This window comes from Oncorhynchus kisutch, linkage group LG15 (assembly GCF_002021735.2).
Source record: "Oncorhynchus kisutch isolate 150728-3 linkage group LG15, Okis_V2, whole genome shotgun sequence".
NCBI lineage: Eukaryota > Metazoa > Chordata > Actinopteri > Salmoniformes > Salmonidae > Oncorhynchus > Oncorhynchus kisutch.
Window position 1 is genome coordinate 87,557,865 of NC_034188.2, and position 22,585 is coordinate 87,580,449.

Here is a 22,585-nt window from a genome sequence, read left to right on the forward strand (position 1 = left end):
AGATGTTGGAACATTGCTGCTACAACAGCCTCCACTCTTCTGGGAAGGCTTTCCTCTAGATGTTGGAACATTGCTGCTACAACAGCCTCCACTCTTCTGGGAAGGCCTTCCACTAGATGTTGGAACATTGCTGCTACAACAGCCTCCACTCTTCTGGGAAGGCTTTCCTCTAGATGTTGGAACATTGCTGCTACAACAGCCTCCACTCTTCTGGGAAGGCTTTCCTCTAGATGTTGGAACATTGCTGCTACAACAGCCTCCACTCTTCTGGGAAGGCTTTCCTCTAGATGTTGGAACATTGCTGCTACAACAGCCTCCACTCTTCTGGGAAGGCTTTCCACTAGATGTTGGAACATTGCTGCTACAACAGCCTCCACTCTTCTGGGAAGGCTTTCCTCTAGATGTTGGAACATTGCTGCTACAACAGCCTCCACTCTTCTGGGAAGGCCTTCCACTAGATGTTGGAACATTGCTGCTACAACAGCCTCCACTCTTCTGGGAAGGCTTTCCTCTAGATGTTGGGACATTGCTGCTACAACAGCCTCCACTCTTCTGGGAAGGCTTTCCTCTAGATGTTGGAACATTGCTGCTACAACAGCCTCCACTCTTCTGGGAAGGCTTTCCTCTAGATGTTGGAACATTGCTGCTACAACAGCCTCCACTCTTCTGGGAAGGCTTTCCTCTAGATGTTGGAACATTGCTGCTACAACAGCCTCCACTCTTCTGGGAAGGCTTTCCTCTAGATGTTGGAACATTGCTGCTACAACAGCCTCCACTCTTCTGGGAAGGCTTTCCACTAGATGTTGGAACATTGCTGCTACAACAGCCTCCACTCTTCTGGGAAGGCTTTCCTCTAGATGTTGGAACATTGCTGCTACAACAGCCTCCACTCTTCTGGGAAGGCTTTCCACTAGATGTTGGAACATTGCTGCTACAACAGCCTCCACTCTTCTGGGAAGGCTTTCCTCTAGATGTTGGAACATTGCTGCTACAACAGCCTCCACTCTTCTGGGAAGGCCTTCCACTAGATGTTGGAACATTGCTGCTACAACAGCCTCCACTCTTCTGGGAAGGCTTTCCTCTAGATGTTGGAACATTGCTGCTACAACAGCCTCCACTCTTCTGGGAAGGCTTTCCTCTAGATGTTGGAACATTGCTGCTACAACAGCCTCCACTCTTCTGGGAAGGCTTTCCTCTAGATGTTGGAACATTGCTGCTACAACAGCCTCCACTCTTCTGGGAAGGCTTTCCACTAGATGTTGGAACATTGCTGCTACAACAGCCTCCACTCTTCTGGGAAGGCTTTCCTCTAGATGTTGGAACATTGCTGCTACAACAGCCTCCACTCTTCTGGGAAGGCTTTCCACTAGATGTTGGAACATTGCTGCTACAACAGCCTCCACTCTTCTGGGAAGGCTTTCCTCTAGATGTTGGAACATTGCTGCTACAACAGCCTCCACTCTTCTGGGAAGGCTTTCCTCTAGATGTTGGAACATTGCTGCTACAACAGCCTCCACTCTTCTGGGAAGGCTTTCCTCTAGATGTTGGAACATTGCTGCTACAACAGCCTCCACTCTTCTGGGAAGGCTTTCCACTAGATGTTGGAACATTGCTGCTACAACAGCCTCCACTCTTCTGGGAAGGCTTTCCACTAGATGTTGGAACATTGCTGCTATAACAGCCTCCACTCTTCTGGGAAGGCTTTCCATTAGATGATGGAACATTGCTGCTATAACAGCCTCCACTCTTCTGGGAAGGCTTTCCACTAGATGTTTTTGTCATTGCTGCAGGAACTTGCTTCCATTCAGACACATTAGTGAGGTCAGGCACTGATGTTGGGATATTAGGCCTGGCTCACAGTTGGCGTTCTAATTCATCCCAAAGGTTTTTGATGGGGTTGAAGTCAGGGCTCTGTGCAGGCCAGTCAAGTTCTTCCACACTGATCTCAACAAACCATTTCTGTATGGACCTCACTTTGTGCACGGGGGCATTGTCATGTTGAAACAGGAAAGACCCTTCCCCAAACTGTTTCTACAAACATGGAAGCACAGAATCATCTAGAATGTTGTTCTATGCTGTAGCATTAAGATTCCCCTTCACTGGAACTAAGGGGCCCGAACTATGAAAAACAGCCCCAGACCATTATTCCGCCTCCACCAAACTTTACAGTGGTCACAATGCATACGGGCAGGTAGCGTTCTCCTGGTATCCGTCAAATCGCCAGATGGAGAAGCATGATTCATCACTCCAGAGAACGTGTTACCACTGCTCCAGAGTACAATGGCGCTGAGCTTGACATCACTCCAGCCGACGCTTGGCATTGCGCATGATGATCTAAGGCTTGTGTACAGCCGCTCGGCCATGGAAACCCATTTCATGAATCTCCCGACAAACAGTTCTTGTGCTGACGCTGCTTCCAGAGGCAGTTTGGAACTCGGTAGTGAGTGTTGCAATCGAGGACAGACCATTTTTAGGCGCTTCAGGAGTTGCTTCAAGAAAAGTCTCTGAATGTCCTTGAGTGGCTCAGCCAGAACCCGGACTTGAACTCAATCGAACATCTCTGGAGAGACATGAAAAATCTGTGCAGCAATGCTCCCCATCCAACCTGACAGAGGTTGAGAGGATCTGCAGAAAAGAAAGGGAGAAACTCCCAAAGTACAGCTGTGCAAATCTTGTAGCTTCATACCCAAGAAGACTGTCATCGCTGCCAAAGGTGCTTCAACAAAGTACTGAGTAAAAGGTCTGAATACTTATGTAAATGTAAAATTTCAGTTGTTTTTATTTTTTATACATTTGCAAAAATGTCTTAAAATCTGTTTTTGCTTTGTCATTATGGGTTATTGTGTGTAGATTGATGAGGTGAATTTTTTAAATTTGGAAGTAGACCAAAGTGCAGCGTGGCGAGGGTACATTTTCTTTTCTTTTAAAATGTCGCCAACAAAACAACAAACGAAAGAAACAACCATGAAGCTTACAGGGCTATAGTGCCACAAACAAAGTTAACTACCCACACTGAAGGAGGGAAAAAGGGCTGTCTAAGTATGATTCCCAATCAGAGACAACGATAGACAGCTGTCCCTGATTGAGAACCATACCCGGCCAAAACATGGAAATAAAGAAACATAGAAAACAAAAGATAGAATGCCCCACATCACACCCTGACCTCACCAAGAGATATAGAGATATAAAACGGCTCTCTAAGGTCAGGGCGTGACAGCTGTAACGTAACAAAATGTGTGAAAAAGTCAAGGGGTCTGAATACTTTCCAGATGCACTGTATACTGTTAGAAAGCTCAGGAAATATAACTTTTTACACATATTTAACCCATTTTTTGGTGGGGGGTAGACAAAACTCTACCGTGCTTCATACTTCCAATTCATCTTAAAAAATGGTACCGGTTACCTTCAGACATGTTCGTAAGAATCTCCCTTTTCGACAGTCACATAAGGTCACATAAGGTCATATAAGGTCACGTAAGGTCACATAAGGTCACATCATTTTGTAGCCTAAACGGTCGGACACTACAGCACAACATACCAACTTCAGACGAGGCCCCTGACACTTGTGGGGGTCGTAGAGCGAAACGTGTTCCAGAGTTGTCAAACTGTTTGGATATTGAATATCCCTTTGAGCATGGTGAAGTTATTAATTACACTTTGGATGGTATATAAATACATCCAGTCACTACAAAGATACAGGCGTCCTTCCTAACTCAGTTGTCGGAGAGGAAGGAAATTGTTCAGAGATTTCACCATGAGGCCAATGGTGACTTTAAAACAGTAACGGAGTTTAATGATTGTGATAAGAGAAAACTCAGGATGGATCAACAACATTGCAGTTACTCCACAATACTAACCTAAAGGACAGAGTGAAAAGATGGAAGCCTGTACAGAACACAAATATTCCAAAACATGCATCCTGTTAGCAACAAGCCACTAAATTAAAACTGTGGCAAAGAAATGAACTTTATGTTCTGAATACAAATTGTTATGTTTGGGGCAAATCCAACACAGCACATCACAGAGTACCACTCATATTTTCAAGCATGGTGGTGGCTGCATCATGTTATGGGTATGCTTGTCATCGGCAAGAAACGGAATAGAGCTAAGCTCAGGCAAAATCCTAAAGGAAAACCTGGTTCTGTGTGGTTTCCAACAGACACTGAAACACAAATGTACCTCTCAGCAGGACAATAACCTAAAACACAAGGCCAAATATACACTGGAGTTGCTTACCAAGACAAAATTGAATATTCCTGAGTGGGTTATTTAGTTTTGACTTAAACTGTCTTGAAGAACAATAACAAATAATCACGTGCAAATATTGTATAATCCAGGTGTGCAAATCTCTTAGAGACTCACAGCTCTTAGAGACTGACCCAGAAAGACTCACAGCTCTTAGAGACTGACCCAGAAAGACTCACAGCTCTTAGAGACTGACCCAGAAAGACTCACAGCTCTTAGAGACTGACCCAGAAAGACTCAAAGCTGTAAACACTGCCAAAGGTGATTCTAACTTGTATTGACTCAGGGTTGTGAATAGTTATGTCAATTAAATATTTCTGTATTTCATTTTCAATTAATTTCAAAAAACATGTTTTCACTGTCATTGGTATTCTGTGTTAATGGATGAGAAACAAAATAATACCATTTTAATTCAGGCTGTATGTGGAATAAGTCAGCAGGTAGCCTAGTGGTTAGAGCGTTGGGCCAGTAACCAGCAGGTAGCCTAGTGGTTAGAGCGTTGGGCCAGTAACCAGCAGGTAGCCTAGTGGTTAGAGCGTTGGGCCAGTAACCAGCAGGTAGCCTAGTGGTTAGAGCGTTGGAACAGTAACCAGCAGGTAGCCTAGTGGTTAGAGCGTTGGAACAGTAACCAGCAGGTAGCCTAGTGGTTAGAGCGTTGGGCCAGTAACCAGCAGGTAGCCTAGTGGTTAGAGCGTTGGAACAGTAACCAGCAGGTAGCCTAGTGGTTAGAGCGTTGGAACAGTAACCAGCAGGTAGCCTAGTGGTTAGAGCGTTGGAACAGTAACCAGCAGGTAGCCTAGTGGTTAGAGCGTTGGGCCAGTAACCAGCAGGTAGCCTAGTGGTTAGAGCGTTGGGCCAGTAACCAGCAGGTAGCCTAGTGGTTAGAGCATTGGACCAGTAACCAGCTGGTAGCCAAGTGGTTAGAGCGTTGGGCCAGTAACCAGCAGGTAGCCAAGTGGTTAGAGCGTTGGGCCAGTAACCAGCAGGTAGCCTAGTGGTTTGAGTGTTGGAACAGTAACCAGCAGGTAGCCTAGTGTTTAGAGCGTTGGGCCAGTAACCAGCAGGAAGCCTAGTGGTTAGAGCGTTGGGCCAGTAACCAGCAGGTAGCCCAGTGGTTAGAGTGTTGGACCAGTAACCAGCAGGTAGCCTAGTGGTTAGAGTGTTGGGCCAGTAACCAGCAGGTAGCCTAGTGGTTAGAGCGTTGGGCTAGTAACCAGCAGGTAGCCTAGTGGTTAGAGCGTTGGGCTAGTAACCAGCAGGTAGCCTAGTGGTTAGAGCGTTGGGCCAGTAACCAGCAGGTAGCCTAGTGGTTTGAGTGTTGGAACAGTAACCAGCAGGTAGCCTAGTGGTTAGAGCGTTGGGCCAGTAACCAGCAGGAAGCCTAGTGGTTAGAGCGTTGGGCCAGTAACCAGCAGGTAGCCTAGTGGTTAGAGCGTTGGGCCAGTAACCAGCAGGTAGCCTAGTGGTTAGAGCGTTGGGCCAGTAACCAGCAGGTAGCCTAGTGGTTAGAGCGTTGGAACAGTAACCAGCAGGTAGCCTAGTGGTTTGAGTGTTGGAACAGTAACCAGCAGGTAGTCTAGTGGTTAGAGCGTTGGGCCAGTAACCAGCAGGAAGCCTAGTGGTTAGAGCGTTGGGCCAGTAACCAGCAGGTAGCCCAGTGGTTAGAGTGTTGGACCAGTAACCAGCAGGTAGCCTAGTGGTTAGAGCATTGGGCCAGTAACCAGCAGGTAGCCTAGTGTTTAGAGTGTTGTACCAGTAACCAGCAGGTAGCCTAGTGGTTAGAGTGTTGGGCCAGTAACCAGCAGGTAGCCTAGTGGTTAGAGCGTTGGGCTAGTAACCAGCAGGTAGCCTAGTGGTTAGAGTGTTGGACCAGTAACCAGCAGGTAGCCTAGTGGTTAGAGCGTTGGGCTAGTAACCAGCAGGTAGTCTAGTGGTTAGAGCATTGGACCAGTAACCAGCAGGTAGCCTAGTGGTTAGAGTGTTGTGCCAGTAACCAGCAGGTTGCCTAGTGGTTAGAGCGTTGGGCCAGTAACCAGCAGGTAGCCTAGTGGTTAGAGCGTTGGGTCAGTAACCAGCAGGTAGCCTAGTGGTTAGAGCGTTGGGCCAGTAACCAGCAGGTAGCCTAGTGGTTAGAGCGTTGGGCCAGTAACCAGCAGGTAGCCTAGTGGTTAGAGCGTTGGGCCAGTAACCAGCAGGTAGCCTAGTGGTTAGAGCGTTGGACCAGTAACCAGCAGGTAGCCTAGTGGTTAGAGCGTTGGGCCAGTAACCAGCAGGTAGCCTAGTGGTTAGAGCATTGGGCCAGTAACCAGCAGGTAACCTAGTGGTTAGAGTGTTGGGCCAGTAACCAGCAGGTAGCCTAGTGGTTAGAGGGTTGGGCCAGTAACCAGTAGGTAGCCTAGTGGTTAGAGGGTTGGGCCAGTAACCAGCAGGTAGCCTAGTGGTTAGAGGGTTGGGCCAGTAACCAGTAGGTAGCCTAGTGGTTAGAGCGTTGGGCCAGTAACCAGTAGGTAGCCTAGAGGTTAGAGAGGCAGGTAGCCTAGTGGTTAGAGGCAGGTAGCCTAGTGGTTAGAGGAGGCAGGTAGCCTAGTGGTTAGAGGAGGCAGGTAGCCTAGTGGTTAGAGGAGGCAGGTAGTCTAGTGGTTAGAGGAGGCAGGTAGCCTAGTGGTTAGAGGAGGCAGGTAGCCTAGTGGTTAGAGGAGGCAGGTAGCCTAGTGGTTAGAGCGTTGGACTAGTAACCGAAAGATTGCTGGATCGAATCCCTGAGCTGACGAAGTAAAAATCTGTTAACCCACTGTTCCTAGGCGGTCATTGTAAATAAGAATTTGTTCTTAAACTGACTTGCTTAGTTAAATAAAGGTATAATAAATGTGAATGAATACTTTCTGAAGGTGCTGCATTTTACATCACTGGTCCTGTTCAGCCGTCTGTGTATTCAGCAATCATGGGGACAAATGACAGTGTCATCAGCAAATTAGCTTCAAGGATCTCATTCTCTTGGAAATTAGCCTACTTCAAGGATCTCATTCTCTTGGAAATTAGCCTACTTCAAGGATCCCATGCTCTTGGAAATTAGCCTACTTCAAGGATCTCATTCTCTTGGAAATTAGCCTACTTCAAGGATCTCATGCTCTTGGAAATTAGCCTACTTCAAGGATCTCATTCTCTTGGAAATTAGCCTACTTCAAGGATCTCATTCTCTTGGAAATTAGCCTACTTCAAGGATATCATGCTCTTGGAAATTAGCCTACTTCAAGGATATCATGCTCTTGGAAATTAGCCTACTTCAAGGATCTCATTCTCTTGCAACTCTGTTAGAGATGTGTTTAGAATACAGAATGAGATGTACAATCAGAACTAATGCACCATCCACTTTCTCCTGTTCTTTTGATCCTCTCAGATGTTTTGTAGACCCCGGCCATTCAGACGACATTTAAGGTTGCTTTCCTAAAGGCTAGAGTACACAAGGAAACATGATTCAACTATTTTAATTAACAGATATCTCAAGACAAACGACTGCTAATGTACACTACCAGTCATACGTTTTTCTTTATTTTGACTATTTTCCATGTTACAGAATAATAGTGAAGACATCAAAACGATGAAATAACACATATGGAATCATTTAGTAACCAAAAAAGTGTTAAACAAATCAAAATATATTTTAGATTATAGATTCTTCAAAGTAGCCACCCTTTGCCTTGGCGACAGATTTGCACACTTTTGTCATTCTCTCACCTACTCTGCGTCTCACAAAGACATGGCGGTTGGAACCCCAAAAAATATATATATAATAATTAGAATATGAGTTGGTGTGTCCAAACTTTTGACTGGTGCTGTATATGAACACACAAAGGTTTAGGTCTAGGCAACTTACCTTTGATATAACAGCAACACGCGTCCCAGGAGTTGAATATATCTACTGTGCTTCCTCAGGGCTGTGTGTTGACTTAATGGGGCTCTGGTAATGTAGATTCCTTCGCACTAGGTCAAGGGTCACGTATCCATCTGAATGCATCCATCATATACATATTCATTAGGACTTGTGCTCTCCACTTTCACATGCGGCTCGACACCGAGAGCGATGCTGTTTGTTGAAACATTCCCTCTTACCGTCGATTTAAGATGTCTAATATATCCTACACACGCATGAATTTACATGGGTAATGAGCGTATGATGTCACAATCTACACCGTACACACACACACACAGATACTACTTTCTGTTAACAGGTTGCACCTTTTGTTGGGTCTTTTTTGAATGATATCAGTCATATAAAACGTTGTTATATTTTATATATCGCGATATCAGTCAGTCGTTTGGGGACTTCACAGACTGTGTTATGGTCTCCACGGTAACCTGCCAGAGCCTCCTTCAGCGCCTGTCATAGGGTCCACAAAGGATGATGTTGTACGTGTAAGATAATGTACCTTCTCCTTGACTTACCCACCAGGCAGTCTGTTGTGCCTGTCTCTTCCATGCTATGGCCTGTTATGAGGTTTGGGTTGTTTTCAGTAAAAGTGACCTCACCAATAAGGTTTAAATTTAGCCTTTGGAGTGGAGGAGAGAGAGAGAAACAGAGATTGAGGGGTGGAGGAGAGAGAGAGAGACAGAGATTGAGGGGTGGAGGAGAGAGAGAGAGAAACAGAGAGATGGAGGAGAGAGAGAAACAGGGGTGGAGGAGAGAGAGAGAGAAACAGAGAGATGGAGGAGAGAGAGAGAAACAGAGATGGAGGGGTGGAGGAGAGAGAGAGAGAAACAGAGATTGAGGGGTGGAGGAGAGAGAGAGAGAGAAACAGAGATGGAGGGGTGGAGGAGAGAGAGAGAAACAGAGATGGAGGGGTGGAGGAGAGAGAGAGAGATAGAAACAGAGAGATGGAGGAGAGAGAGAGAGAAAGAAACAGAGATTGAGGGGTGGAGGAGAGAGAGAGAGAAACAGAGATGGAGGGGTGGAGGAGAGTGAGAGAGAGAGAAACAGAGATGGAGGGGTGGAGGAGAGAGAGAAACAGAGATGGGGGATGGAGGAGAGAGAGAAATGGAGATGGAGGGGTGGAGGAGAGAGAGAGAAACAGAGATGGAGGGGTGGAGGAGAGAGAGAGAGAAACAGAGAGATGGAGGAGAGAGAGAGAAACAGAGATTGAGGGGTGGAGGAGAGAGAGAGAGAGAGAGAGAGAGAAATGGAGATGGAGGGGTGGAGGAGAGAGAGAGAAACAGAGATGGAGGGGTGGAGGAGAGAGAGAAACAGATATGGAGGGGTGGAGGAGAGAGAGAGAAACAGAGATGGAGGGGTGGAGGAGAGAGAGAGATAGAAACAGAGAGATTGAGGGGTGGAGGAGAGAGAAACAGAGATGGAGGAGAGAGAGTGTGAGAAACAGAGATTGAGGGGTGGAGGAGAGAGAGAGAAACAGAGATGGAGGGGTGGAGGAGGGAGAAACAGAGAGCGAGGCAATTGCATCTTGTGAAACCCAAGTTGCGAGAGATGAACGTTATGAGGGGTACATTTGGAGGGCTGCGAGATGGGCATCATCTCCTGATCTATCTGTCCTCTCTCCCTCTCCTCATTTGAGTGATTGTGCCGTGACGCGCGCACACACACACACTGGTATCTATCAGAGGGCAGCTGCATCAGTATTCTGACCAGGAAGGTAATCATGGGCCCTGACCCCCCGACCACTATTACTCACCATCACAGCCACTGCCTGGGAGCCCCAACCCTGACCCACACACACACACATTAGATCCAGCCTCTCCTCCTGTCCTAGTCCTGAGCATGGTCTAATGAAGCCTGGTCCATGAGAGACAGGTGATTAAAGGGGCAATCAGCAGTTGGTACATCCATTTATTTATTTAACTTTTTTTTTTTTTTTACCTATATTTAACTAGGCAAGTCAGTTAAGAACAAATTCTTATTTTCAGTGACAGCCTAGGAACAGTGGATTAACTGCCTTGTTCAGGGGCAGAACAACAGATTTGTACCTTGTCAGCTTGGGGATTCGAACTTGCAACCTTTCGGTTACTAGCGCTCTAACCACTAGGCTACCCTGCCGTCCCAAATTCATGATATATACATTCTTGAAGAATATAACTTCTCTTCACAAGCTTAGTTCAACTGACATACCCCATCAGAACCCAAAATATAAGCTTGTATAAGCATTGTTGGCTGTTACTGTTCCCAGGCCGTCATTGAAAATAAGAATTTGTTCTTAACTGACTTGCCTCGTTAAATAAAGGTGAATACATATAAATAAACACAGCCTGAAACCGTGGTTACAACTATATGTTGATGTCATGGAATGGTCGGTCCTTCCAGGTGGAGACAAGTATACAGGGATGTGGAGAGGGAGCTGGCGACTAAGGTATAGATGGAGGTGGAGACGGAGATGGAGACGGAGGTGGAGAGGGAGATGGAGACTGAATGGAGACAGGTTGAGAGGGAGGTGGAGAGGGAGGTGGAGACTGAATGGAGACTGAGGTGGAGACTGAATTGAGACTGAGGTGGAGACTGAGGTGGAGACTGAGGCGGAGACTGAATAGAGACAGGTGGAGAGGGAGGTGAAGACTGAGGTGGAGAGGGAAGTAGAGACTGAATGGAGACTGAGGTGGAGAGGGAGATGGAGACGGAGGTAGAGATGGAGGTGGAGACTGAATGGAGATAGGTGGAGAGGGAGATGGAGACTGAGGTGGAGAGGGAGGTGGAGACTGAATGGAGACAGGTGGAGACTGAATGGAGATAGGTGGAGAGGGAGGTGAAGACTGAGGTGGAAAGGGAGATGGAGACGGAGGTAGAGATGGAGACTGAGGTGGAGACTGAATATAGACGGGGCTGGAGACTGAGGTGGAGACTGAATGGAGACTTAGGTGGAGACTGAATGGAGACGGGGCTGGAGACTGAATGGAGACTAAGGTGGAGACTGAGGTGGAGACTGAGGTGGAGACTGAATGGAGACTGAGGTGGAGACTAAGGTGGAGACAGGTGGAGGGGGAGGTGAAGACTGAATGGAGACTGAGATGGAGACGGAGGTAGAGATGGGGACTGAGGTGGAGACTGAGGTGGAGACTGAATGGAGACGGGGCTGGAGACTGAGGTGGAGACTGAATGGAGACAGGTGGAGACTGAATGGAGACTGGGGTGGATACTGAATGGAGACTGTGGTGGAGACTGAATGGAGACTGAGGTGGAGACTGAATGGAGACAGGTGGAGACTGAATGGAGACAGGTAGAGAGGGAGGTGGGGACTGAGGTGGAGAGGGAGTGGCAGCATCTGGGAGAGAGATATAACTGTGAGCCTCTCACTGCTCCTTAATTAATCTACAGACAGGGAGCACAGGAGGAGAGGAGGGAGCACAGGAGGAGAGGAGGGAGCACAGGAGGAGAGGAGGGCGAGAGGGAAATAATGGACTATTCAACCAAAAACACAGCAACCCAGAAAATGTTAGCTTAGGGCTTCACTAAAATTGGAAATACTAAACAAACAACAACACAAATAATTATCTATCCAAAACGGAGATGTCTGGATAAACCACTTCTTCAGTCTTTTTGGCCCTATAACAAAGAACAAACAGCAGAAACATGATCAAATACAAATCTGTCAATGAGCCTGGGGGGTGACTGTTGGTTCTGTGAATGATCCAGCAATCACACAATGATTTCTTTCTCCTGTCCTTTACCTGACGAAAGTGAAGGACCCGTCTTGGTTTGTGTGAATGGACACACACACACGCACACACACACACACACACACACGCACAAGCACACACGCACACTCCGTAGCATGTCTGGGTGTGTTTAGTGTACCACCTGGGGTTGGGAATAGAAGGTCAGATCTGTGGACGTCTGCGGGGTGTTTCCAGCTGTTACATATTGATTCTGTAGACATTTGGTTGTCTGTTTATTATCATGCTTTGAACTGGAATGTTGCATGCAAACCACAATCCATATTGATGAGCTGTGTGTGTGTGTGTGTGTGTGTGTGTGTGTGTGTGTGTGTGTGTGTGTGTGTGTGTGTGTGTGTGTGTTGTGTGTGTGTGTGTGTGTGTGTGTGTGTGTGTGTGTGTGTGTGTGTGTGTGTGTGTGTGTGTGTGTGTGTGTGTGTGTGTGTGTGTGTGTGTGTTTACAGCTGGGAGGAATACAACAAACGAGGAGCTGGAGAGCATGTTAGAGAGCGACAACCCAGCGATCTTCACCTCAGGGGTGAGTGTTAGAACCCAGTGATCTTCACCTCAGGGGTGAGTGTTAGAACCCAGCGATCTTCACCTCAGGGGTGAGTGTTAGAACCCAGAGATCTTCACCTCAGGGGTGAGTGTTAGAACCCAGAGATCTTCACCTCAGGGGTGAGTGTTAGAACCCAGAGATCTTCACCTCAGGGGTGAGTGTTAGAACCCAGAGATCTTCACCTCAGGGGTGAGTGTTAGAACCCAGAGATCTTCACCTCAGGGGTGAGTGTTAGAACCCAGAGATCTTCACCTCAGGGGTGAGCGTTAGAACCCAGAGATCTTCACCTCAGGGGTGAGCGTTAGAACCCAGAGATCTTCACCTCAGGGGTGAGCGTTAGAACCCAGAGATTTTCACCTCAGCGGTGAGTGTTAGAACCCAGAGATCTTCACCTCAGGGGTGAGTGTTAGAACCCAGAGATCTTCACCTCAGGGGGGAGCGTTAGAACCCAGAGATCTTCACCTCAGGGGTGAGTGTTAGAACCCAGAGATTTTCACCTCAGGGGTGAGTGTTAGAACCCAGACATATTCACCTCAGGCGTGAGCGTTAGAACCCAGAGATCTTCACCTCAGGGGGGAGCGTTAGAACCCAGAGATCTTCACCTCAGGGGTGAGCGTTAGAACCCAGAGATCTTCACCTCAGGGGTGAGCGTTAGAACCCAGAGATCTTCACCTCAGGGGTGATTGTTAGAAAGAATCACACACATTCCTCGTGTATTGTGGTGGGTAGCCAGGCTATACTCTCATTCCTCATGTATTGTGGTGGGTAGCCAGGCTATACTCTCATTCCTCGTGTATTGTGGTGGGTAGCCAGGCTGTACTCTCATTCCTCATGTATTGTGGTGGGTAGCCAGGCTGTACTCTCATTCCTCATGTATTGTGGTGGGTAGCCAGGCTATACTCTCATTCCTCGTGTATTGTGGTGGGTAGCCAGGCTGTACTCTCATTCCTCATGTATTGTGGTGGGTAGCCAGGCTGTACTCTCATTCCTCATGTATTGTGGTGGGTAGCCAGGCTATACTCTCATTCCTCATGTATTGTGGTGGGTAGCCAGGCTATACTCTCATTCCTCATGTATTGTGGTGGGTAGTCAGCCTGTACTCTCAGCCCTGAGGGTAAGGGAGGAGAGGACAGGAGAGGGGAGTAGAGAACACGAAAGGAGAGGGTAAGGGAGGAGAGGGCAGGGTAGGGGAGGAGAGGAGAGGAGAGGGCAGGGTAGGGGAGGAGAGGACAGGAGAGGGCAGGGTAGGGGAGGAGAGGACAGGAGAGGGCAGGGGAGGGGAGGAGAGGAGAGGGTGCACCGGCTGTTTATCGGCATGCTAGCCAGCTCTCTGTCACCTGGGAGAACGTTGGAATAATTATTCCAGACAGAGCTGTCTTTTAGAGGAAAGTGGAGCAGATGGCTGTATCTAATGTGTCTCTCTCTCTCCCTCTCTCTCTCTTACCCTATCTCTCTCTCTCTCATCCTCTCACCCCTGATCCTTCAGATCGTCATGGACTCCAACATCACCCAGCAGGCGATGAACGAGATCGAGACTCGTCACACTGAGATCATCAAGCTGGAGAACAGCATCCGTGAGCTACATGACATGTTCATGGACATGGCCATGCTGGTGGAGAGCCAGGTGAGACCTAGCGACTAGCCAGACCCCAGCATCGCCTAGCCATGCACCCCACCACCCCCTCACTTCTCCTGGGCATAGACTGGGACAGAGGGGCTGAGGAAGCCAACAGGTCCAGCATTGAGCTCTGTTTCCATGGGCATATGGCCTCACAGTGGATAGATCGGTGTTTTATCACACATATAGCAACACTATATCAGTCTGTTCCCAGACCAATGCCAGCAGCATACCACCCTGCATCCCACTGCTGACTTGCTTCTGAAGCTAAGCAGGGATGGTCCTGTCGGTCACTAGATGGGAGACCAGATGCTGCTGGAAGTGGTGTTGAAGGGCCAGTAGGAGGCACCCTTTCCTGTGGTCTAAAAATAAATATCCCAATGCCCCAGGGCAGTGATTGGGTGACACTGCCCTGTGTAGGGTGCCGTCTTTCGGATGGGACATAAACGGGTTTCCTGACTCTGAGGTCATTAAATATCCCGTGGCACTTATCGTAAGAGTAGGGGTGTTAACCCCGGGTGTCTTGGCTAACTTCCCAATCTGGCCCTCAAACCATCAAGGTCACCTAATAATCCCCAGTTTACAATTGGCTCATTCATCCCCCTCCTCTCCCCTGTAACTATTCCCCAGGTCGTTGCTGCAAATGAGAACATGTTCTCAGTCAACTTACCTGGTAAAATAACGGCTAAATAAAATAAAATAAATATATATATATATATTTTAAACCAGTAACACTACATTTAATTTTTTTAAAGCTGTCTCTCAAACAAAGGGAGCACCTCATTAAATTGACCTGCATTTAGATTGGCTGAAGGACAGGCAGGAAACTGTGGGGAAGCTTCAGTGGTAGATTTACATGATTGTCATTTAGCTGACTCTCTCTTATCCAGAGCGACTTGCATAGTGAGTGCATAGTGAGTGCATAGTGAGTGCATAGTCAGTGCATAGTGAGTGCATAGTGAGTGCCTAGTGAGTGCATAGTGAGTGCATAGATTTTCCGTACTGGTCCCCCGTGGTAACGGATCCCACAACTCTAGCGTCACAATCACCATGCTCTACCGACCGGTGGTAGATACTGGTAGATACTGGTAGATGGTGCTAGATGGTGGTAGATACTGCTAGATACTGCTAGATAGTGCTAGATGGTGGTAGATACTGGTAGATACTGGTAGATACTGGTAGATACTGCTAGATACTGGTAGATGATGCTAGATACTGGTAGATGGTGCTAGATAGGGGTAGATACTGCTAGATAGCGGTAGATACTGGTAGAGGGTGCTAGATGGTAGTAGATGGCGCTAGATAGGGGTAGATACTGCTAGATAGCGGTAGATACTGGTAGATGGTGCTAGATAGGGGTAGATGGTGCTAGATAGTGCTAGATGATGCTAGATAGTGCTAGATGGTGCTAGATGGCGGTAGATACTGCTAGATGGTGGTAGATGATGCTAGATAGTAGTAGATACTGGTAGATGGTGCTAGATGGTAGTAGATACTGGTAGATACTGCTAGATGGTGCTAGATGGTGCTAGATAGCGGTAGATACTGCTAGATGGTGGTAGATGGTGCTAGATAGCGGTAGATACTGCTAGATGGAGGTAGATACCGGTAGATGGTGCTAGATGGTGCTAGATGATGCTAAATAATGCTAGATAGAGGTAGATGGTGATAGAAACTGCTAGATGGTGCTAGATAATGGTAGATACTGCTAGATGGTGCTAGATAATGGTAGATACTGCTAGATGGTAGAGAGAATAGAGTAGATGTCACGGGTCAATATTTTGATTGATGACCCTATGTGAACTCTATGTGAACCCTATGTAGTGATGACGTGTGCATGTCTTCTGGTCAGGCAAGCCTGGTTAGGTGGGGGCTATGGGGTGAGTAAGGGTCCATTTGACAGGCCGTTAATGATTGATGACCCAAGCCTGATAGACAAGCCTGGTTAGGTGGGGGCTATGGGGTGAGTAAGGGTCCCTTTGACAGGCCGTTAATGATTGATGACCCAAGCCTGATTTATGACCCTATGTAATGATTTATGACCCTATGTCATGTAGAAGGGTGCATGCCCTGGGTTGAGTAAGTGACCATGTGTCAGGTCAACCTGTTACTGTTTCTCACGGTTTGGGTTGGTTAAGGCCCCTTATAAAGCCGCTGAACAATACCTGTTTAAGAGTGCACAAGATCTTAAGAATAACCATGGAATTTGGGATCGGTACCAAAGCAGTGATGACTGTAACAACTGAAACAGGCCTTCGGGTTGCCCATAGAGAAAGGGCAAAGTATCAACCAGCAATATATGATGCGCCAAAAAAACGTTTTTTAAATGTGTATAGAACCCAAATACCGCCAGCACATGCTCTGACAGATCAAGTGCTGATGTCTAATGGCCAGCAGTGGGGGTATCGGTTTGATTACCTGGCCTGTAGAGTGACCCTCTATACGGTAGATGAAGGAGAAGAATATACAGACCAGACTGTAGGCTTGGAATATGGTGTTGAAGACTGGTCGGTTTTTCGCAAGGTTGTGTGTCCTGAACTGAGCCTTATCACCAAGGGGTATAGTGTGTTCACGGGCCACGAGACCCGTTGGGAAGGTACCCCGGACTCCTCAGGACAAATATTTCACAGGGTGAAAATACAAAGAAAGAATGGCCGACCGTGCGGCAGCGTGGAGTTCTATATCGGCACCGAGGCAATCCGAAACCACAAACTTAGGGGTGGTGGCCTGACTGGGGATACCCGACTGCGTCTGCTTATTCCTTTTAACAGTTGGGATGTACTGGAATTGAAAATGTTGCAACCGTTGGATGCTCTCTTTGTACAGAGCCAACAGCGTCAGAGCCTTGTTCATTTAAAGAAGTGCATAATATATACGAATCGTAAAGATTACGATGCAAAAGAGCCTCAAGAAGATACAGCGTCAGAAGAAAACTAAGTAAGCGGATGCTTTAACCCCGCCCCCCCAGATACCCAAGGGCCTTGTTCTACAATAAAAAGAAAAAAAGCAGACAGTTCTTCATTTCAGCATACACCATGGATCTCCAGACCATCTACGAGGAAGCCACTACGTCATGGGGGCCCGACACTAAAGACTCTATGCCACGAAGCCCTACACTCTACGCACCCCTGGCAAGACCCGTGACACCCCCGACATTTACCCAGCCTGAGGATGTGTTTGATGGGGTGGCCAGTACTGTTTTTGTGGATACAATCAAGGCCTCTGTAGCTACACTTTTAAACGTGGTGATTGGCGAATATATACGAGAAAAATGCATCGGCTGTGAGATCAATCATCCCAGCCAGCGTCGTCATCCTTGCCTCTACGACCCTCCTAGATACTACTTTTTCAATCATTTTGAGGAGCTGGTGAAAAGACTGTGGTCCTGCCGTTTTATACCAGCGCTGGTCATCGCCCTGGAGTCTATGGGTATTGCGCCGTCTATCCCTAGAGTTTACGGGGTAACCGAAGCCTTCCTACATGAACTGAAGGAGGCCCTCTTCATCCATGAGAAACTCAAAGAAATCCGACACACCCTGGTGGACGACAACAAATACAGGGAAGCTGTGATGGCTGATGTGATGCTTTTCTGGCTCAATAAATCCCAAGAGACCGAGTGACATTTTGTTTATTTAGAGCTATGGGTAACTATGTGTCTACGATGTTTGAGCGAATAAATACATTTTTTCTTTTGAGAGACCTTACAAATGTTATGCATCAGATTATTGAAAATAAAGTGAACAATGTAAAGTTCTACACAACCCACAATACAGGGGTTATTGTAGAGCGTGTGTTAAAAATGGAGCAAATCATGAAACATGTCCGACATACGGGCGAGAGTTTACAATGGTCACATATGGTATCAAGGCTTGTTGAGGATTCTGAAGAACTAGAAATAACTTTGGCTAAGATTTTACATTATTTGTTTGAACCACCCTTTAATGTGAATGTGTATCATATTTGTTGTTTATATACTTATATATCAGACGTGTGTGTTTTAAAAATTCAGCGAAACAAACCTGTAAATCTAAACAATATATACAGGGTGTTGCATGCTGTGATTGTTGAGAAAACGGGGACTTGTATCTTGCAACAAATCCTGAATTGTCTGTATACGTAATAATTGTTGCATTCTTAAAATAAAAATTCACAAACTGAAATGTTGTCGTTATATGAAAGTGGCTCATTACAGTTATTGTACCTCAGAGAGGCAAGAAGGATGGCTGAGCAGCTGTTGAAAAACATATATTATAATCCCTCTAACCCCGGGTCTTATGGGGGTAAAGAGCGTTTACAGAGAGCTATAGTCGAAGAAACAGGGAGTCTGTTAAGCGATGCTAAAGTGAATGAATGGTTATCAGAGCAAGATGCCTACACTCTACATAAACCTGTAAGAAAACATTTTCCAAGAAATAGAGTTTTTTCTACGCATCCATTATCCCAATTTCAGGCGGATCTATGTGACATGCAGTCCCTTGCCGATAAAAATGATGGAAATCGCTACATGCTAACGGTTATAGATATTTTCTCTAAATTAGCCTATGTAAGGGTGTTAAAAAATAAGAGCGGGGCAGAGGTGACCAGGGCCTTTGAATCGATCTTGAAGGCAGGAGGCGCCCCCAAGAAAGTGCAGACGGATGGCGGAAAAGAATTTTTTAATAAAACATTTCAGAAGCTAATGAATAAGTATAATATAGTACATTTTGCTACAGGCTCTGATTTGAAAGCTTCGGTTGTGGAACGCTTTAATAGGACTTTGAAAGAGCGGATGTGGCGCTATTTTACAGCTCACAACACCAACCGATATACAGACATAGTTCAGGATTTAGTAAACGGTTACAACCACAGCTACCATAAGACTATACGTATGAAGCCCTCGGAGGTCTCTTCGGAAAACTCTTTTCAAGTCTTTAAAAATATGTATGGTTTGTTCCCACTTCGCCGTAAGAAAAAAATGACTTTTAAATTCCTAGTGGGTGACTTGGTGCGTATATCAAAGTTGAGGGGTGTTTTCGACAAAAAATACGAACAAGGCTTTAGCTCGGAGTTGTTTACCGTTACCGAATGTCTGCCACGCATTCCGCCGGTCTACAAATTAAAAGATTATGACGGGGATCTTATAGAGGGATCTTTTTATGAGAAGGAATTACAGAAGGTCCAGTTGGGTAAAGACAAAGTCTTTCACGTGGAGGAGATTCTAGATCAGAAGAGAGAAAAGGGTAAAAAATGGTTGCTGGTCCGCTGGAAAAACTGGCCTCAAAAGTTCAACAGTTGGGTATTGGAGCAGGATGTGGTGGAGGCAACGGGGGTTAATTTAAACCCCTAGTCATGATAACTAGCGCATCATTCGCGTGTACACAGTTGGGCATCATGGAACACAGCGGCTTCTACCTGACTCTCCCCAGTAATGCGTCGGCACAGATATATCGGAATAATCAGAGTTCGAAGTATACAACCAATTTTCCAAAGCCTATAGAGTTATCAGAGGCTTGGGAAGTAGGTCTCAGCGAGATTACATACCCCCATAGTTGGTATAATATCAAAGCTAAGGACCGTGATTTTTATTGCAAAAGGTTCTCGGAACCTGCGAAACTTATTAAGCTTAAAAAAGGTTTCTATAGAACCGTCGACAGGATCGTCTCAGAGTTGAATGAACACCTAACCCTGAACAAGATGGAAATATTCCTATTCTACAATCCAATCCATAAAAGGATACAAATCTCAGGGCCTGCTAACGGAGGTATAAAGACCAGCGGTAATTTATCCTACATGTTGGGGATGGGTCCCAATAAATGGACGTATGTGAACGATAAATTATTCCCATTCCCTGCGGATATACATGCAGGCTTTTACAACATATTTGTCTATACCGACATCATAACCTATCAAAGGGTCGGAGACAGCTGTGTCCCCCTCCTGCGAACAGTTCATATAGACGGCAAGGATGGGGACATCGTCACTGTCAATTATGACAAGCCGCACTACGTACATGTCAGCAAGAACTATATTGAAAACATTCTGGTTGAGCTTAAAACGGATCAGAACGAAAACATTGAATTTACTTATGGTAAAACGATTGTAAAACTCCACTTTAGACCCACCAAAACCTCTCTACATATATAATAGCTGTATTATATTTATAAACATAATACAAATAAAAGGGTTATGGAGCTCCATCAGCTCGACCCTAACCGTTATGTTTCATACTATGTGGATCAAGTGGGTAATGGACTACCAGGATATCATGGAGCGCCGACAATGTATGGTTCGGGGATAGGAGGTATATTCCGTAACCTCTTCAGGATGGTTTTACCGTTTATGAAGAGAGGCTTCAGCATAGCCAAACCACATTTAAAATCAGCGGCTAAAAATATAGTAAGTGAGGTTGTAGCCAATGCTATGACCCGAAGGGCGTCACCAGAGGTGGAGCATCAAGAAGGCTCGGGGCTTATGATATTGTCACGAAGGCCAAAAAAGAGACCTCCTGGTTTAAGGCGTAGACCTGCACCTAAAAAGCGGCGGTTAACTGTTAAAAGAACCTCAGTAAGTCAAAGACGGGGTAAAGTGAGGAGGTCTGTACCAAAACAGGCTAAAAGAATACTAGGAAGTATTTTCTAAAAGAATAAGTGACATGGCTCTTTTACATCGAATGTCCTCTGAAGCTATAAAGACAGAACTTGATCTTTTCACGGCACCGTTAACGCAGCATTCAATAGATAGATCCAGTTATGTGGAGATAGCCCCTCTCTCTGCTATTACCGATAACGGGCCTATCGAATTTTTCATACCAGGCCATGGTGACAACTATCTGGACCTCAACAACACCTTGGTGCATTTACGTCTAAAAGTGACCAAAAGAGATGGGTCTAATATTGCAGACGATGCCAAAGTGAGTCTCATTAATTACCCCTTGGCCACCATTTTCTCCCAAGTTGATGTGACTTTGGGTGAACGCCTAATCAGTCAAAGCAGCGCTACATACCCTTATAGAGCCATCATGGAGTGTTTACTAAACTACTCCGAAGACACTCTCAAAACCCAATTTAGCGCCGGGCTGTTTAGCAAGGATACTGCAGGAGCCTCTATGGAATCGACAGACCCTTCCACCGGTGCAAACAAAGGACTAGCGGCACGAGCTCGCTACTGCGCCGAATCTCGAGAGTTTCATTTGCTAGGCCCTATACACTCTGACATTTTCTTTCAAGAACGGTTACTCTTAAATTCGGTTGATTTAAGATTAAAATTAACCAGGGCCAAGGATGATTTTTGCCTGATGTCTCCCCAAGACGGGGATTTTAGTTTGAAAGTGTTGGGGGCAACCCTTTTTATTAAAAAAGTATCTGTATCTCCGGCCGTGCGCCTGGGTCACTCACATGCTTTGATGAAAGGAAATGCCCTTTACCCTCTCCAAAGAATTACCATGAAAACCTTTAGCATACCTGTGGGCAGTAGAATCTGCAGTCAAGAAAACCTATTTCTAGGCCCTTTACCTAGATATGTGGTTATAGGTCTGGTTGATCACGCCTCTAATACGGGCAGTTTAGATAAAAACCCCTTTAATTTTCAGCACTTCAATGCAGAGTATGTAGCGCTCTGTCAGGACGGACGTCAGGTTCCGGCGAAGGCTTTCCAACCACAATTTAATAACAACATATCTGTGCGAGAATTTTACAATCTATTCCTGGCTACAGGGCGACATCTAAAAGATCTCTCTTTACCTATTGACAGAAATGATTTTGCAGAGGGTTACACATTGTATGCTTTCAATTTATCACCTGATGATGACACCTCAGGAAATCTGTCTGTGGTGTCCCAAGGTAACCTCAGGCTGGAAATGCGTTTCCGTACACCTTTAACCTGTACAGTTAGCATGATTGTTTACGCATGCTCTGATTCAATCTTGGAAGTGAATGCCCGAAGACAGGTCTTAGTGGATTATTATTAAGGACCTTTGAACAAAGACATGAATACCCAAGAGTTGGACGGGCTCATGAGCCGCTTGATTGGAAAACAATTTTGTGGAGTGTTGGCTTGTGATGAATTACCTATGGAGATATGGTCTGAGAGGCCTGCAATGTTTATTGTCAATACCCATCCTAAACACATGCCTGGTGAACATTGGCTAGCTATGACATTAGAACAGGAAGGTGGACGAAAAATCTCAACTTTTTTTGATTCCTATGGCTTTCCCCCCGGTTTTTCACATTTCCCTAAATCTATTAAAGATTTTTTGACCCTAAACGGTACAAAGATCTACTACAACATCAAACAAGTGCAAGATAACCTTTCCACTACATGCGGTCACCACTGTGTATTTTACCTGTGCCAAAGAGCCCGGGGAGTTTCTTTTGAAGATGTTATGTCTCTTTATAAGGATGATTTAAGAAGTAATGATAACCTTGTATCTTGTTTTGTTAGAAAATATCAAAAGTGTTCAAATGTGTGTCCTTTAAGAACGCGTAATCAAGGCGTATGCTCACGTCATATGTTTCAAGAATGCCACAAATGTTAAC

General features: G+C 46.0%; 1 protein-coding gene across 1 annotated transcript in view; it reads left to right on the forward strand.

Annotated features, from left to right (window-relative positions):
* Window positions 1-22,585, forward strand: part of LOC116353656 (syntaxin-1A) — a 180,839-nt gene that overhangs the window by 140,747 nt on the left and 17,507 nt on the right. Inside the window, exons 6-7 of the mRNA XM_031791243.1 lie at window positions 12,360-12,433; window positions 13,941-14,078. Of these exons, the coding sequence (XP_031647103.1) occupies window positions 12,360-12,433; window positions 13,941-14,078 (212 nt within the window). The remainder of the gene's footprint in view (window positions 1-12,359; window positions 12,434-13,940; window positions 14,079-22,585) is intronic.